At 36.3% G+C, this 19952-nt stretch overlaps 1 protein-coding gene across 1 annotated transcript in view; it reads right to left on the reverse strand.

Moving 5' to 3' along the window:
* NME8 (NME/NM23 family member 8) overlaps positions 1–18084 on the reverse strand; it is a 40044-nt gene extending 21960 nt beyond the window's left edge. The window contains exons 1-7 of the mRNA XM_039849261.1: positions 18052–18084; positions 17919–17976; positions 17617–17723; positions 15656–15727; positions 11456–11572; positions 6459–6525; positions 5614–5687 (exon numbers count right to left, since the gene is read on the reverse strand). Of these exons, the coding sequence (XP_039705195.1) occupies positions 5614–5687; positions 6459–6525; positions 11456–11572; positions 15656–15727; positions 17617–17723; positions 17919–17976; positions 18052–18084 (528 nt within the window). The remainder of the gene's footprint in view (positions 1–5613; positions 5688–6458; positions 6526–11455; positions 11573–15655; positions 15728–17616; positions 17724–17918; positions 17977–18051) is intronic.
* Positions 18085–19952: the final 1868 nt, after the last annotated feature.

The following is a 19952-nucleotide window of genomic DNA, read 5'->3' on the forward strand; positions in this document are numbered from 1 at the left end:
TAAAAAAAAAAGATTACAAGTACTTCTTAACCATCTATTTTCAAAATTGTTTTAACTTTAAAAGCTTTACTGTGTTAAGGCTATAACTCATAGTCTATTATATTTTACTGTTTTAGCAATAAAAATATCCAAGTTATGGCGAAGGACAAAATTTAAGAGTTAGCTATGATTTACTTGTCTTAAAGAAAATTTAATTTAATAATAAATTCAGTTTGCCTGTCACTCAAATATAATAAAATGTAACAAATAGAAATTTGAGGCAAAAATGACAAGTCCAATGAAGTACTAAACAATTAAATATAAGTGTACTGGTCCAAAGCAAGTCAGTAATTACATTACACAATACCGATAATTTGAGCTCAATTTGATTTTGGACTACCCAGCACCACATACCTCTGCTTCTATTATGAAAGCTAGCAATGTCCTGGTTCTGTGGGCTTGGTTGATATTGCAGAGCTGTATTTACAGCTTAATGACTCCTATCCTAACACTCCAATTTAATAATTTTTAAATACTCATATCGTGTCTGTTAAGTTACTGACTGTCTGACAAAAATAAATAAAATAAAATTCAAGCAACATTTAAACTTAACTTGTTCTTTACTATAGTTGAAAAATGCAGTGTGTTCATCTTTTTATTCAAAACATTTTCAATTTTTCTGTCTTGTTAGTTATGTATCCTTTTACTGTATATTCCATAGAAGTGAGGTATTTAGTAGATATTCATAATTTACATTTCTGAAATGTTGTTTACTACGTCAAAACAAAAATTCAGATAAACTAATGATTAATAGTATTGCCTCAACTAAAGAACTACATAATTTTGAAAATCTTCACTATTGTAGCTATTAAAACATACTCAAATAAGGAACAGTAAACCATGTATATGTGAAATTATTTTTGAAAACTTTATAAAGTATAAGCAATAGTCTGGTTAAGATAGTGGAGTAGCTAAACACTATGCTTGCCTCCTCCCATGACAACATTAAAATTGCAACTAAATTATAGAACAATCACCCTGGAAAACCATCTGAAGATAGCTAGACAGAACTCCTGTAACTAAGAACATAAAAAGAGGCCACATGGAGACTGGTAGGAGGTGTGGAGATGTGAAACAGGCTGGACCCACCCCCACATGTGGTGTTTGAGTATCAGAAGGGACATTTTTGTGGCAAAGGTCCCATTTGAGGAGTGAAGGGCCCCAGGCCCACACCAGGATACCAAGCCCAGGGTTTCAGTGCCAGAAAGAGGAGTCCCTACAATATTTGAAAGTGAAAACCAGCAGGGATTCTGCCCTTCTAGGTGAGAAGAAGGCTGCTGGAAAATGATAAATACTCTTAAAGGACCAATATATAGACTTACTTGCTTGCAAGAACTCATCCCAGGCTCTGGTAGAGGGAAGCTGACTTGGGAGGCACCAGAGACACATAAGGAAAGGCTGAGGTTCATGGCTGCAGGGCGAGGACTAGTGAAATAGCCAACGTTATCCATTGTTGAGCTCTCTTCCTGCATCGCGGGTGGGCCAACAGCATATTGCCTATGTTGTACCCTCCCCAACACGGCCAAATCTGAAACTGCACTGGCCTGGTGAACTTTACTCACTCCACCCTGGTGACTTTTTGATAGCCTATCCCACCCAATTCCTGCACCACTGAAGGCGCTTTCAGTGGCTGGGCAACTAGCCCCGCTCAGTGCTCCACAGGGGGCTCTTTCAGCAGCAAACAGCAGGCCTTAGCTCACGTGCCTGAGGTATTTTCGGTGGTGGGAAACCAGCCCCACCCATGCTACGGTCTTTCTTGGACAACTCTCAAGGATCTGCATGCACAAGGTGGATGGCAGCTGGACTTGGTGTGCTCTGAGACTTTTGGGAGGGCCCCCAGCTTAGAGCTGGCACCACAACTGAACCTGCATTAAGCTGGTAAAAACCACTCACCCTATCCTGGAAACTACCCGGGACCCCGGAGCACCCAATTCAAGTATTGCCCAAGCTTTTCAGTTGCTGAGCCTTACAATAGCCTTTTGCAGAGCTACCCCAGGCTCAGTACTGGTGGATGCTGGCCTTAGTTCTCAGCATGGCCTCTCACACATGCCTCCAGGTCCAGCACAAGAAGTGAACAATCACCAATAACTTTGTAGCTATGACCAGTTAGCCCTGGGCCAGTCACAGGTAGCAGCTAACCTTGGCCTGCATGGGAGCCTCTCTTAAGAGGCTCAGAACAAACATACAAGAGGTAGGCTGCAGGCAATAACACAGCATTACCCAATTAGCCCTGTAAGCAGCACACTCAAAGTGTGATCTCAACAGGCACAGGAACCTGCAGGGGCAAATCCCACTCTGTGGAGTCAGCCCCTTGATAGCAGCTCATATGTGAGTATGGCCAATCTTCACAGCCAGTCGGCCTGAGAGTCAATCCCACTCATTGATGTGCCAAGAAAAATCAAGGCTCAACAACAAGAGGGCACATATACCCACAAAAGGGACACTCCTAGAGCACATGGTACAGGTGATCAGGGAGACTATGCCACTAGGCCATACAGGACATCTATTACATAAGGCTACCAGTGAAGACAGAGTGACATAGGAGATCTATGAAACAGAGGCAGCCAAAATGAAGAAACAAAGAAACATGTCCCAAATGAAAAAACAAACAAACAACAACGACAACAAAAACAAAACAAAACAAACAAACAAAAAACAGGAGAAAACTCCAGAAAAAGAACTAAATGAAATGGAGGCAAACAACCTTCCAGAGACAGAGTTCAAATAACTGGTTATAGGTATGCTTAAGAAATTTACTGGGAACTTCAACAAAGAATAGTAAGCATGAGAAAAGACACAGAAACCATAAAAAAGAACCAGTTGGAAATAAAAAATACAATAACAGGAATTTAAAAAAATACCCTAGAATGAATAAATAGAAGATTAGATGAAGCAGAGGGTTGAATCAACGATTTAAAAGATAAGGTAGCAGAAAATACCCAATCAGAACATCAACAACAACAAAACAATTTTTAAAAAATGAGGATAATTTAAGGAATCTCTGCGACAGTATCAAGCACAACAACATTCACATAATGGGAGTACCAGAAGGAAAAGACAGAGAGCAAGGGATTGAGAATCTATTTGAAGAAATAATGACTGAAAAGTCCTCTGACCTGTTGAAAGAAATGGACATACAAGCCCAAAAAGCCCAGAGAGTCCCAAACAAGATGAACCCAAACAGGTGCACACCAAGACACGTCATAATTAAAATGCCAAAGATTATAAACAAAGAGAATCCTAAAAGCACCAAGAGAAAAGCAATTATTTACCTACAAGGAAGCTCCCATACAACTGTCAGCTGATTTTTCAACAGAAACTTTGCAAGCCAGAAGGAACTGTCACAAAATACTAAAAGTGATGAAAAACAAGAACCTACAACTAAGATTACGCAGAAAAAATTATCATTTAAAATTGAAGGAGAGAAAAAGAGGTTCCCAGATAAGAAAAAGTGGAAGAAGTTCATCACCACCAAACCAGTATTACAAAAAAATGCTAAAAGGACTTCTTTATAAAGAAAAAGAAGGAAAAAGAGAACATGAATACTAATAATAAAATGTCAATAACTGCATACCTATCAATAATCGCTTTAATATAAATGCATTAAATGCTCCAATCAAAAGACATAGGATAGCCAAATGGATAAGAAAGCAAGACCCAAACATATGCTGTCTATAAGAGACCCGCTTCAGATTGAAAGACACACAGAGACTAAAAGTAAAGGGATAAAAAAGGACATTTCATTCAAATAGAAACAAAAAAGCTGGGGTAGCAATACTTATATCAGACAAAATACTTTAAAACAATGACCATAATAAGAGACAAAGAAGGACAATACAAAAGATCAATAAAACCAAGAACCAGTTCTATGAAAAGATAAACAAAACTGACAAACCTTTAACCAGACTCATGAAGAAAAAAGAACCAAATAAATAAAATCAGAAATGAAACAGTAGAAGTGACAACTGACTTTACAGAAATACAAAAGATTATAAGAAAAAAAAAATACTACCAGCAATTACATACCAACAAATTGAACAATCTGGAAGAAATTGATACATTCCTACAAACATACAAAATTCCAAGACTGAATCAATAAGAAACAGAAAATCTGAACAGACCAATTACTACTAATGAAGTCGAATCAATAAACAAAAAACTCCCAACCAACAAAAGTCCTGGACCAGATGGGTTCACAGGTGTATTTTAACAAACATGCAAAGAATTAACTCCTTTTCTCAAACTATTCCAAAAATTTAATTTCCATTTCCTGATATTTATCCAAAGAAAATCAAAACACCAATTCAAAAAGATATGTACACCTCTATGTTCACTGCAGCGCTATTTACAATAGCCAAGATATGGAAGCAACCTAAGTGCTCATCAATAGATGACTGGATAAAGAAGTAATACATATATTCAATGGAATATTACTCAGTCATAAAAAAAATCTTACATTTGGGACAACAAAGATGGACCTAAATGGTATATGCTAAGTGAAGTAAGTCAGATAGAGAGAGAAAAATATCACACGATCTCACTTATATGAGGAATCTAAAGAACAAAACAAACAAAAAAGCAAAACAGAAGAAAAATAAAATAAAGTAGTAACAATATATGGGGTACTGGGGAACAGTCTAGTGTCCCCTCTCCTGCATACACACCAAAATCTGGGGGAGAAAAGGGGATATACTTTGAGAGTGATATTAATTAAATCAACTCATAATTGGAAGATGACCCATGGACCATTTACTTCATTGTAGTTTAATCAATGATAATGATGATATAGCTAAAGAAAGAATGCACAACAGAAAGTTCATCCAGAGATGCCCAACCGCCACTGACAGCTCCCCTTTACTGCACGTGCAACATTCTTTCAAATTATAATATAATTTTATTTTTCAACACAAAGTCATCCTTCAGAAGTCAGTAAACTATAGCTTTCAGTTAAAATCTGTCCTATAACTTGTTTTTGGAAATAACATTTATTGTAACACAGCCACACCCATTTGTTTACATAGTGTCTGCTGCTGCTTTCTCCATAAAATGACAGAATCAAGCAGTTGTGACAGAGATTATATGTTCCACAAACCTGAAAATAGTTACCATTCCATCTGGCCCTTAATAGAAAATGTCTGCTTACCTTTGAATTACAATGCAATTTTCTTCTAAAAGAATTTATTTGGTCTCTAAAGCAAAACATTAAATGCTTCCTTAAATTATCATGTATCTAAAAAGGACCATACATTTGTGACAACATATAGCTAATAAAGCAAGCTAATGTGAGCTTACAACAAGTTTGCATTATTAATAACTCAACTCAAAAAACATTCACTAAAATTCAATATAAGAACTATAATTTTATCATTTTTATGGAATGCTGGTAGAACAGAATTATTTAAATAAGTTTGCTTGAGTAGGTTTAGTCTTTGTAAAGATGAAACACTCAAAGCCTTTAGAAACATCAGAAATCCATCATATTCTATTTTACTCTAAAAGATAAGTTTGTCTCCAAATTGACAATTAAGGTTTTTTGGTAATTAATTTAAACTATTATTGCAAAATATTACTTACTTTTTGTTTAATTTCCACTGTTTTTCCAGTAATCACAGCCTCGGGTTTGATAATAGCAATACTGTATAGTTGCTCTAGGAAAAAATAATAGAAGAATTTCATTTTCTTGGCACAAAGTCTAGATAATAAAGGATTTGGCAATTAAAAATATAAACTACTAATGTCCAGTGAATTTTTATCCAATGACAGTTTTGTTCATATTTTGGCATTTCAACTATCAAAGAGTTTCTACTTAGACTCAAAGTGCAATTCCTACACTTACATGCAATAGAAACGTTCACAAGAGTGTGTGGTTAATAGGCAAAAGTATGTGGGCACTAGTTCTTTTGCTACAATTCACATACATTAGTATCACACCCATGATCCATCTAGCTCACTATCACTGGTGAGTGGAGTTTCAAAGGCAAGCAAACATTACACACTAATGGATTTAACATTATAAGTTTATCTACATTTATCTACCCATTATTAGATGTGTTTGCCTCTACTCCCTCTGGAGTATGAACACATACTCGTATGCCCACATAGACAATCCATTGAAGGCAGGAAATTATTAATTATAAAGTAAACTTGGAGTGTGAGTCATCAAGAAAGATTATTTTCACAAGTTTTTGGAAGATGATGAACCTCTGAATGGCTAACCAGGCACAGAGACCAAATAGAAGGGAGGGAGAGCAAAAGAGGTTGCTTTTCAATAGCTGAATCTCATATTGCACAAGTTATTTATCCTTCTGGTTCCATATCAGCTAACACTGATGTCATTACCAGCTCTTTGATACTTCAAGTAGTGCTCTAATGAGCATTAATGTACACAAATTCCTTGCCATTACTTTAAATTTACTTACCAAAATTTTCAGAGGATGCTTCCCCAGTATCTTCTGTATCTGAGTCTGCAAGTAAAATTTCATTATACTATGGAAGAGAAATGCAAATAAAATAGTTATATTTTAATATTACAGTGAAGAGTTCTTGGAATTTTTTTCTAATAAATATTTATAATTCAGGGGACAGAAGAGAAAGTAGATATGTGCCTGCACTTATCTAACACTACTTTTCCCAAGCTTTCCACTAAAATAAAATAGGAATGTTTAAAATAGTTGGAGTAGGGGGATTATCAGAAATAATTTATATATGCTATATGGAAATGATTAAAAACCAAAAAGCCTTAAAACTTAAGAGCACAAGGAATAAAATAAGAAATAGAGATTAAGAAAACAATAAATAAATATGTTAAAGATCAAAAGTGCATTCGATACGTTTCAAGATCCATTCCTGACTATTACAATTAGTAAATTAAAAACAGAAAGATACCACCTTAACTTATTTTTTTTTAGTCTTGTTCAAAACAATAGCCAATTTCCTACTATAGAGCAGAACACTAGGAAGAATGGGAGGTGAAGTCCTTATTAATTGCTTAAGAAGCCCTGAAAGTACTGCTGTGATTCTGTGAACTCCCTGCAAGGTCTGTATATTTACATATACACACTTTTTTTTTTTTGGCAAGATAATTCGGAACTTCAGATTTTCAATGGAATAAAGACTCAAAAATATTTGTAAATAACTATACTGGAAGCATTCACTCTTATTATAATCAGGAATAAGATAATTATGAAAGCTCTAACTTCAAATTGATCTGACTTCGTATTTACTGGACCTGTGTTGGCCAATAGAGTAGCCACTAACCACTTAAGCCTATGTGAGCACTTGAAATGAGGTTAGTTCACATTAAGATGAGCTGTAAGTGAAAAATACACAGCTATTTTTTTATCTTAAGTATATCTTTAAATGAGAATCTTTTGAATATACCAGATTGATTAATTTTATCTGTTTAATTTTTCTTATATCTAATGTGATGTGTAAAATATTTTATATTATGTATGTGGCTCACATCATGGTTTATATTTTATTACTATAGGATAGAGTTATTCTCTACAAGGCAATTAGATAAGAAAGCTAAATAACAGACATGTCCAACAAAATGGAATAATATAAAATAAACATGATATCATAAATTTCTTATATACCCACTGTTATTAATTAAAACAAGATGTCATTCTGTAAGAACAGCAAGAACAACAAGAACAACAATATAACCATAAAACAGTACACATAGAGAAAACTAGATAAAATACAGCAAAAGGAGAATATGTTTAGGAGTCATTCTGTCTGACTTCAAATTCTCATATCACCACCTACTAATTGCCTGTTTCTGCGGAAATTAGTTAATGTTTTTAAGCATTGTCTTATCATTTATAAGTATAAGATTTCTTGAAGTTCCAGTTCATGATGGCAACATAAGAGGCTCCTGAACTCACCTCCTCCCATCCTGCCATAGACACACCAAATCTCATCTACATGTTGCACAATTCCCTCTGAAAGAAATCCAGAAACTAGCTAAGTGACTCCTACACATCAAGCAAATGAGGAAACACACACACACACACACACACACACACACACACACACACACATTGAAATGAGTAGGAAAGGTTAAGACACAATCTCACCATAAACTCCACTCCTGACACGACATACAATTGGGAGAAATTCACATCTCACAGTATTTCCCCGAGGAGTGAAGGGTTTAGACTCAACATCTAGGACTCAAATTTTAAGACTTCCAACAGGGATTGGCCCCCAAAAGCCTACCTCTGAAAGCCAACTAGGGCTTGCATCTACAAGATCCACAAGACTGGAGTAAATGAACAATTCTTAACAGGCTCTTGAAGACTCACTGTGGCTATCATCCCAAGGCTCAATACAGAGGCAGCAGATTGAAATGCCTAGTTTTTCCCTGAAAGATGCCTGTTTGGAAATCTTATGAACTATAGTCCAAGGGTCAGTATCCTAATTTAACAAGTGCCTAAGGGCTGACCGGAATCCTCTCCAGAGACCGAGGAGACCAGTAGAAGCCATCAAGTGCTCTCCCTCTGCTCTACTGCAGGTTACTGGTGTCTCCCTGGAAGGAGCTTGTGCACATGTCTGGTTCCCTGGCTTTCACAGCTGCTACCCAAGGGACAAATCCCTTGGTCACTTGGCTCTTATGGCCAGAAGAGCTTGAGTTCACAGGTCCCACAAGACTGCCGCAAACAAAAAATAGTTCTTGACTGGCTATCCATCAGGGCACAGCAGGAAGGCAGCAGTCAGAGGCACCCAACTCCTAATGTTTCCCCGAGGGATCCTATTTGCATGTCTTGGGGGCTGCAGCCTGGGTAAGGCTTCTAGTTTGATACACATCTAGGGGCTAACTGCAATCCTCTCCAGAAACCATGGACTCTGGCAGTTCTCATCTTTGCTTTCTCCTTCTGCCCTGTTCCAGGTCACTGTTGTCTACATGAAGAGAGCTTGAGTGCATAGCTGGTACTCGGCTTTTGTGGCTGCTTCCCAGAGAATACATCCTTTGATAGCCTGGCTCTGCCACAGCTGGTGTTTGTTGGTTCAGTAGAACTAGCAATGATAGATAAACCACCCAGAAAGAAAATCAATAAGGAAATATTGGACTTAAACTTCATGTTAGACCAAATGAACTTAATAGACATTTATAGAACATTCCATCCATTAGCAGCAGAAAACACATTCTTCTCAAGTGCACATGGAACATTCCATAGGATAGATCATATACTAGGCCACAAAACAAGTCTCACTAAATTTTAGTAGATTGAAATTACATCAAGTATCTTTTCCAACCACAATGGTATGAAACCAGAAATCAACTACAAGATGAAATTAAAAAATTCACAAATATATGGTGATTAAACAATGTGTTTCTGAACAACCACGGGTCAAAGAAGAAATCAAAATAAAAGACAAATCAAAACATACCTTGAGACAAATAAAAATGGAAATACAACATATCAAAACTTAAGGGATGCAAAATAAGGGTTCTAAGAGGGAAGTTCATTGCAATAAATGCCTACATTAAGGAAAAAGAAAGGTCTCTAATAAATAACCTAATTTTACACTTCAAAAAACTAGAAAAAGAAGACTAAATGAAGCCAAAGTTAGTTGAGTTGATAACAAAGATCAGAGCAGAAATAAATAGAGGCTAAAAAGACAATAGAAAAAAATCAATGAAACTAAGAGCTGGCTTTGTGAAAAAACAAAGAAAACAGAAAAAAACCTTTAACTAGATTTTAAAGAAAGAGAAAGGACTCAAATAAAATTAGAAATGAAAGAAAAGACATTATAACTGATACCACAGAAATATAAAGAATCTTAAGAGACTACTATGACCATCTGTAAAAATCACTATCTCAAAAAGTTATTTGTAATCCCATGCTCACTGCAGCATTACAGCTAACCCTTGAACAACACTGGTTTGAACTGCATAAGTCCACTTATACACAGATTTTTTTCAATAAATATACAGATCTTTCTCCATATCCCTGGGTTTCACATCCCACCAAAACTCAAAACAGTAATTTTGATCCACATCAAAGTTTTAAATAATCAAATCTATCAGTTTTCTCTTTTTTGATATCTCTGTTTGGTGTTATGCTTACAAGGTCTTCCTCAACCTATGACAACATAAATGTCTGCCAATATTTTCTTCTAATATTTTTATACTTTGTTTCTTCATATTCAGCTCTTTAATTCATTCATCTGTAATCTACTTATTTATAGCATATGAGGAACTTTCTTATGCAAATAGCAACTTTCTTATGCAAATAGTTAACCTAATATTCCTAAGCCTGTTTATTGAGTCATAAATCCTTTCTTGATTTAAACTGACACTTTTTACAACAAATACTTAGACAAGTTTGGGCTTATACCTTCTCATTATTTCAATTTTTTAATATTTCTTGGCTAGTCTCCACTTTTTGTTTTTTAAATTCATACTTTCCCTTGTTTGTTGTTGTTTGGGGAGTGTGTGTGTGTGTGTGTGTGTGTGTGTGTGTGTGTGTTGTATGTATGTGTATTTCAATAACACCAGTCACTCTTATTTATCTGCCTTTATTTATGATCACTTTTTTATATGGATTACTTTTTTATGCTATTATGTTCATACCTCAACATGCTTTATGGTTCATTTCTTGATTTTAAAATATTTTATTTCAGTCTACAGCCATGCTACCCTGAACAAGCCGGATCTTGTCTCATCTCGAAAGCTAAGCAGGGTCAGGCCTGGTTAGTACTTGGATGGGAGACCACCTAGGAAGACCAGGTACTCTAAGCATAAAAAATAAAAAATAAAAAAATAAGGGATTGTAAGCTGACAAGGTCATTGTAATCTGTGAGGTCAACCAAGGATTGCCTTGCCTAAAAAATAAAAAAATAAATAAAATATTTTATTTTTTATTATACAAGTAATACACTTCACACCAAAAAGATCTTATTCTAAATATCCTATTAATATGTACTCTTTTTTTCATTCATCAATTTATCTTGTCTCTCTTTCCATATCAGTAATACAGAGCTAGAACATACTAAATATCTTACTCTTAAGTTTGTATAATTTATGACATAAATTATAGACATTTTATGTAATCTGCACTGTCGCTAGCTTTTGAGTTGATTCCAAATTTTTAATAACATAACATTACAATAAACATCCTTGTCTATATGTCTTATTATCTTCTTAGGGAAAATTATTAGAAGTGTACTTGCTAAGTCAAAAGATACATGTGTTTTTAAGGCCTTTGATTCATATTGCCAAAATACTTCCTAGAAACTTCGCATTATTTATTTATTTATTTATTTATTTATTTATTTATTTATTTATTTTAACTTTTCATCATTTAGATACCTAGATAGTTATAAAATTAAAAAAAAATGCTTTATAAAAACAACAAAAAAGATGTAATACATTTAAAAAAAATAAAATAGTAATCCAAAATACTACCTGAGGGCGAACCATTTCACCTGCTGCAATTTTCCTCTCCTCATTGACCAAGTCAACAATTTTTTTATTAACGAGTGGTGCATTTGCACCATTAATCTTTGCAACAATTTTGCCATTCTATAAGAGAAAAGAAAGCATAAAGAAAACTTTTATTTTCAGTATAAGTCAAGAATTAACACTTCAAATGGACTACATCACTCCACCTACATCCACATCCACACCAATCTTTTTTTAGCAATTGTAATTAGCCATTTCAAAATAAGGTATCAGTGATGTGAAAGTATGTTTTGATTTACTAAATCCAGCTCTTTGAGTTCTACCTTCAATTTATCTGTCTCCTTATAACTAAAGATGGGCTATTCTTGCATTACATTTCAATGGTTCTGTTTAGGCCTCTCAACATGACCCCTTTAATTATTTTTTACATTATGTCCCTTTTGCCTGTATTTCAACACATATTTACTAAACACCTGTTTATTAGCACTGTACTGAGCATGATAGTATGTAATATTAATACTTGACCTAATGAAATTACAAAATAAAACAAACAAACACGTGAAATAATAACCATGACAGGTACCATCAAAAGAGGAACAAAGAACTGGGAACATCTATAAGAATTTGTCCTGATCAAGGAGATAAGCACAGGTACTTATCAATATCAGGAAGTAGTTTTTGGTTTTGGTTTAAAATATGAAGGATGGGTAAGAAATAACTAGGCAAAAAGGAGAACAAAGAGCATTCTAGGAAAAACGAGTAAAGATGCAAGGGACCTAAGGCTGGAAGGGAATATGGCAAATGAGAAAACCAGCTAAGAAAGTGAAGGGTGCCTGGTCTGAGACGAAGCCCATGGCCTGAGGCCTCCAGGGAGTGCAAATGCTCATGGAAGTGTGCAGCCTTTATTCTAAGTGCAGTGGAAGCCTTTGGAATGTTAAAACAGAGGCAATGACTATGATTAGAATTGTTGTTTGTAACGATCATTTCACCTACCATGTGTAAAAGAGTTAGAGGGGGAGTAGGGAAAGATATCCACATACAAATTGGAAGCTATTCTAGAGGTAAAGATGAGAGAGATGGTTGCTCTGTCTATGGTAGTAGTTAGAAAGAAACAGATGAGTGTGAGAATGACTTAGGTGGTAAAATCGACAGGTCCAAAGTCTGGTCGCTAAGATGACTTTTCTGTTCTGACTTGAGAAAATGGATAAAGTAAGGTGTTATTCACCAAATGAGGCAACACTAGAAAACCACGTTTCCTAGGAAGGGCGGGAAAGTCTGTTGCTGGGCTGGTTCATTGTGAGATAGCCTTCAGAAAACCAGGAGGAACTGTCAAGGCACCAGTTGAATGCACAAGTCTGGAGCTCAAAGTATAGAATTTAGCTGAAGATGTAAACTTGAGTTATGATATATAAGAGGTGATGATTGAATCTGTATGTGGAGGAAATTTTCTAAGGAAAGTATATGGCATGATAAAGTAAATATTCAGCGGCTAAAAAAAGGATGAGCCTGCAAAAGAAAGGAAGGTGGGGGTAGCATCTAGGATGGCAAGAGGAAAACCAAGTTACAAAAGCCAAAAGAAGCAAATGTTTCAAAAAGAAAGACATAGTCACTGTATTCAATACATTTGAGGGGTACAGCATGATGAAGACCTACAAGTATCTGCTATATTTAGCAACAGGCTGGTAATTTGATATATTGGCAATAGCAAATTTAGTAGAATAATGAGACAGAAGTTAGACTGAATGGGTGTGAAGTAAAGGAGAGAGATGGGTGATAGCTGGAGAGGGATATAATATCAAAAAGGAGTATTATTTTTTTTAATTAAAAGACTTAATCATATTCAGACTGAGAAGAATCCAATCGAGAAAGGTTTAAATAAAATCTGACACTCTATTACCATTTTTGACTAAAAAGAACTTTCCAACAGTTCTGTGAGCTTTCTAATGCCCCTTGAAAAAAGCCCTTCCTGCCAAAACTTGCTGGAATGAATTTATTGTCAGATAAGAATGCTGACCAATACAAAGGGCTATTGTGGGAATATTTGAAAAAACAAGCAATGGGCATGACAGTGATTTTGTGGTTATAGACTGAGATTCTTAAATTAATGATAATGAATATGGAGCAATAACAAAGTCTGAAGCATAACTGCAGGAGTAATTGGATGAAGTGCATGGGAAGAAAAGTCCATTGAAAGTTTAAAGGTCAAGAATTGAGGGGCTAGGATAGTGGATGAGTTACCAATGTCAATCCTGAAGGCCCCGGGGTGATGGCAGGACTTGGGTTTGAAAGGAAGACTTTGAGCCAGATGCCAAAGTCTTCAGTCAGCTACAGCCACAGTCCCCAACCTTTTTGGTACAAGGGATTGGTGTTCCTATAAGAATCTAATCTGAGGTAGAGCTGAAGTGGTGGTGCTAGCTCTGGGGAGCAGTTGCAAATACAGATGAAGCTTTGCTCACTTGCTTGCTGCTCACCTCTTGCTGTGCGGCCTGTACAGGTCCGCAGCCTGGGAGTTGGGGACCCCTGATCTACAGAACTGATTGGAAGGCCGGTAAATTACAGGAGTAAGGTGGGAGAGAGGAGGTTTTGTTAAATAGAGTGGAACTCCAATATGGAAGGAAAAGAAAGTTATTGTAGCAAGAAGAGGTAAAGGGAACATCAATTCTACTCCTGGTCTCAAGAAACAATCCAAGAAAATAGTCACCCTTTCTGGGCAGCAGAGAAAATGACCTAAGTAAGGAGCCAGATTTAAGGAAAGTCCAAGAAGTGGAACAAAAACTCACGGCCATGGGTAAAGATATTACAAAGTTTGCCAATTGCTTACATCAATTCCAGATTTTACACAGTGAAATGGTTTGAGAGATGGGGGAGAACTAGAGAACTATGTCAGGAAAAGAAAATTCTGAGTGTTAGAAGGATGGAGCACGCATAGCTGGGATGAAGAATGGACTTATACTTTGGGCATTGATTGCAGACATGAGAACACAGACTGGATGGTTTATTTAAGGAGGGTGGGCAGGGGTCTACTGATCAGACCTGACAAAGTTGGCAAGATAATGGCCAGAGCTCCAGACTCTAGGCAGTGGTCCACTTGCCTAGTCCCACGCTTCTAAATGCTACTGCTGCTAGAGTCTCCACATTGTCCCGATAGCCCAAGCCCATTTATGTCTGGTGCAGTTACTCATTCTTGTTCCCTAAACTATCTCTAGGCCAAAAATCAGCAAATAATGATCCAACACGGAGCTCGTATTTTAGCAAAGATGAAAATACCATCTGGCTCTTTATAGATAAAGCTAGATGACCCCTCAAATAAATCATCAAATTTTACATATCTAGATCTACAATGCAATTTTTAAATTCAATTTACCGAGCAATTCAGTTTGTTGAAATAGTTGCAAGAGTATTATTCAACAGAAGCAAAAAGCTATATCCAATAGGTATTTTAAATCATTATTTCTAATATCAAAATGATAATTAAAGTACCCAGTAACAGAAGAACAGTCCAAGCCCTCTCTGTAAAGCCCGTCCTTACTATCCCAGTTCTCTAGCTTTGCAGCAGCTATACTTGCATCGCACAAGTTAGCACTTAACTGTACACTCTCCTTTCAGAAAATAGCACTTACTATCTTTTTCTGATTATTAAAGTTGTGTATTCATCACAGAATATTTGGAAAATATAGAAAAGTATACAGAAGAAAACTTAAATTATGTATCCTTCATCATGGAAAACTGCTATTGACATTTGATGAATACACTTTCTGTCTTTGTTCTATGCATTTGTGAATACAAAGATAAAAGCAATATATATATTAAAAGGTAGTGATCATATGGATATTTTCTTATATTGGTATATGTGAACATTTATAACCAATTCTCTCCTACTGGGTATCTAAGAAATTTCCAATTTTCACTCCTGTAAACAATAATTCATCATAAAATCTCTAATTATTTCCTTAAGAAAGGTAAATACACCTTGTTTTTCTTTTCCCTGATCAACTCAGTGTGTGGTAGTCTAATCTCTCCATCCATATTAGCTCCTAGAGGTAAAGTTATAAAATATATTAATAGATAAGCAAAGATAAGGTAAAAAAATCTATAAATACAATCATCAGAAGAGAGTTCCATGGTAATTTTACAATGCAACTTGTTCTTTAACTGTAAATTGGAATCTAATAATACATTTGAGACAATAAATATAATACTTACAACACTAAAAAGAAAAATAGGTTCACATTTATCTCTAAATGGCTGCAAAGTCACAATGCTGTCAGCTTCTGCCTGAAAAAAAAATATTTCACGTAACAATAAAGGAAACTATATCCAAGTCATTAGATAGACTATGAACAAAAAACACAGAGATACATGTACTTTTTACTTTTATGTTTACTACATCATTTTCTTAGTATGTTATCATTGTTTTAAGGATTAAATTGCATACACTGGCATGTCAGGCCCTGTATCATTTGGCCTCAACCTGACTTCTGACTGTTCACCTTTATGGTACCTAATCTGCAGCTAAACTCATCTCCTTATAGTTTGCTAGACACTACCTGCACTTTCCTGGCTCCTTACCTGGTCCTTTTCCAACCCAGATAAAATGTCCAATCCAGCTGAGAAGTGATCTTTCTCCCTCCTGTTGCAAATCATCTCCTGTCCATTTCAATATTGTAATACTGTTATATGGGCCTATCTTATCTCCTTTGTTAGAAGGAGATCTATGTACACAGATTGACGATGCTTCATATTCAACTTTACATGTAAACCCTCCCCCTGGATGTTATAGGGCCATACATATAAAGGAGCTTGCTAAATGCTTCCAAACAAATAGGTTGTTCAAAATTCAAAATCTTTAATTTTTATGTTTGTAATTTTCTTAAAAATTTCTCACAAATTTCAAGTTGACTTAACTAGATTATAAACAATTATGTATTAAGTAATAATGTGTTCCTCCATATTTACAGAGCCAGCTGTCTGAAGGAGGTCATTTGGTAGGGTCTTCTATAAGAGTAGCTTTTTGCAACCTAAGGCAATTGTTTTCAAACTGGGATTTCCGGAGGTTCCCCAATCACTACCAAGGATGGTGAGGGGGAAGCCAAGAGAGGGCCCCTTAGCTTTGTGTTGTAATTTTTTTTTTAGTGTATTGGATGTTACATCATTTTCTTTTCCTTTTTTTTTCTTTTTCTCTTTCTTTCCTTGTTTCTTTCTTTCTCTTTCTCTCTCTCCCTTTCTTTCTTTCTTTATAATATTAAAGGACAGAAGTCAAAGATTATATTTAAAAGTAACCTAGGCATCATTACAATGTTTATATCATAACAAAATACTAACAAGTAAAGCATTTAATAATATTATAAAAGAGCTGCAATAAATATTTACTGAATTTTTATAAGGATAGGTGGTTAGTACAAGTTAGTACAAGTCTTCAAGTCTTTCAAAAGGGTACATAACAGGAAAAAGTTTATACTAACCATTCAGCTGAGAGTGATTTCAAATGGTAATCAACCTTACAGATTTTAATTTTGGATTTAAGTCTACAAGTTGTGAAAGGGCGCCTTTCCTTGGCTAATTGCAGAAAGCAAAATATCCAGCAGAGGGCACAACGGAGGTTTGGAAACTATACCTATTAATTTCTTTTCACCCTTTATGAGCAGGTCATATCATAAAAACAAGGTCAGTCAATTCGAATGTACTATTGTTGAAGGAATTCAAACATAACAAAAGAGAAACCATTCAGGGACAATGCACAAATATTTTAAATTTACACTGGGGTGGCAAGTAAGTAAGGGAAATTATTGGAAAACTAGAAACTGGGTAAATGCCCAGAGTCCTTCCTAATGCTATCCTGTAAACAGCACTTGCAGCCCTTACTCTAAGAGACACACACTGAACATATGGTCAGTGGAAAAGAAACATGTCAATAGACAGATTCCATTTTTATACTTTTCTAACATTCACAATCATGACCAATAACCTCAACATTATCGGAATGGGATAAAAATCATGTTTGTTTTCAGATCTGGTAGAATTAAACATGAAGTAAAACTACCAAATGAGCACTGTCCATTTTGAAAAGTTAACAGGTTGTTTAAATTAAGACAATCCTTAAAGGGAATACTTAAACACTTAATGTAACAAGAAAACAATAGTTTAAATATAAATGAAATCCTTACTACAACAAAATGCAGAATTTCATCTTCGTTCAGTTCATTTTTCAATTTTCTGAATAAAGTCTGCATTGCTTTGCATGGTCCACACCAGGCTTGGTAAACATCAATCACTAGAAGATGATGACATTTATGAAAGAACAGAGTCAAAGATTTTAAAATAGCAGCTTATCTCAGTGCTGGGGCAGGGGCGAGGGCAAAGGCATAGAGTTTTACATTGGAAGTAGGGAGCCATGCTCTGTGTTGGGGTACCATGAGGTGCCCTGGGCCAAACTCCAGATGGCTAGACAACGGGGGAGCTCTAGTACCTGTTAGACCTTTGTTCTGCAACATCTCATCCCACAGGCTTTGATTATTGATGACTGCCTGCAATAAGGAAGGCATTGTAAAAGGTATTCAAGTGCCAGTGCACCAAGTAAAAATTTGTTATGTCATGCCCACCTGTAACTGGATTTCTCGCTTTTTGCCCGCCATTTATCCGCTATCACATGGAAAAGGGAAGAAAAATAGAAAATATTTCAGAGGAAATTTAAATAATGTTTTTTCTGTTTATGCATTCATACAGTATCTTAATGTACCGCAGATTTTTTTTTTTTTTTTGTATTAGATTATGCACTGTCTTCATTTCTAGAGAGAAAAAAGTCATTGAAGGGACTTTTCACGCTGGGCTCTCTGTTAAGTGCTTACAGCAGCCAAATGTCTTATTCTCTGAATAGTCCTGAAGCAAGGTGAGAATGTTAGGAGTTACAGTTTCTTAAAAATTGTTTTCCTAAGGTAGTATCGTTTTCATTCGCATATGTTAACTGTCTATCAACATGCCCATGGATCTTTCTTGGGTCCCTTTCCAAAGATATTTAATATTTAGAACAAGGCCACTAGTGTATTCGAGAGCACAACATAAAACTTTCCGCAGATATTAAATCAGTGAGGACCAAATGTTCTATTCGGCGGTATCAAGGATGTTAAGAGTGTAGTCTGATTACGTGTGTGACAGCACACTAGTGAAAAACAAAGGAGTGACCACGAACAACCAAGCTACACACCCGCAAAGCATGTTGGATTCCCCAACAAGCTCTCACAAAGCAGAGCTTCCTCTAACCTACGTTAAAACCTTTAAAGGCAAGGAAGAAACAACTCCCCAGGATCTAAATCGGCCCTTTCGCCGAGGCACATGACCTTTGTGGGATGAGCTCACCAAGTTCGAGACCTGGCCACCTGGCAGGGGATGGTCGGTCTCCTGCTGTGCTTTCAACCTGTGCTAGACAAGCGGAGGACTAGGAAGACAGGCTAGAAAGAAGGGCGAAGGGGTTAGACACCAACGTTTCCTGCCAGGCCTCTGGCGGCTCGCGAGCATGGCCTCTCACACCTAAAGGGGCACGGCTCCAGCCTCCCTACCCCCAGCATGCAAACCTAGGAGCCGTTACAGGAGCAGTTGGTTGGAAAATCGACCCCCTTCTTGACACTAAAGGGATTACGCAGGCCTGTTCCCCTTCCTTCAGCTGCCTCCTCCCTTTCTTAATCCCTGCCAGTTCCCCTCGCCTCCAGGTGTGTGTGTCGCAGGGCGGGGGACGGGGCGGGGCGGAGGGCGGCGGGTGGTGGCAGCTTGCCTAAGTGCAGGTTTTATCAGCTCTTTCCTGGGCGGGATTTCTTCCAGGGATTGCCAGGACTTACTACATGAAATGTATACTCAGATAGGAGACAAAGGCTCTCAGAAATCTCTTCAACTTCTGCACCTTCCTTCTTTCTTTCTTTGCGTCTTTCTTTTCTTCTTTCCTTATTTTTTTATTTAGAAATAATTTTAGACTTACAAAAAAGTTTTTGAAAATAATGCACAGAACACCCATACACTCTCCCCTTATCTTTCCCCAAGGTTAGCATATTTCATAACCACATTACAGTTATCATTGCAAGCAGAACGCCAACACTGGTACAAAACTACTCTGTAGACCTCATATGAATCTGTCCAGTTTTCTCACGAATATCATTTTTTTCTGGTCCAGGATCCAATCCAATGACCTGCATGACATTTAGTTGTCATGTCTCCTTAGTTTCCTCCAATCTGGATTGTTCCTCTGGACCATTTTTCTTTGTCTTTTATAACTTTGATGAGTATTTCTCTCTTTTTTTTTTAAATTTCATTATGTCATTTGTAGAATTCATACCAGGAATATTTTTAAAGTAAGTTTTTAAAAACACACTCTCCTTTTCTTATTGTATGAATTCTGTTCTTTACACTTAGAATCTTTTTCAGCTTTCTCTATTTTTCTTATTTTTAGCGTACCAGTCCACCCCGTTTATTGAGTCTGCTAACTGTCCTTGATTATTCTTTTTCTTTCGGTGTT

Source organism: Pteropus medius, unplaced genomic scaffold (assembly GCF_902729225.1).
Source record: "Pteropus medius unplaced genomic scaffold, Ma_sr-lr_union100, whole genome shotgun sequence".
Classification (NCBI taxonomy): domain Eukaryota; kingdom Metazoa; phylum Chordata; class Mammalia; order Chiroptera; family Pteropodidae; genus Pteropus; species Pteropus medius.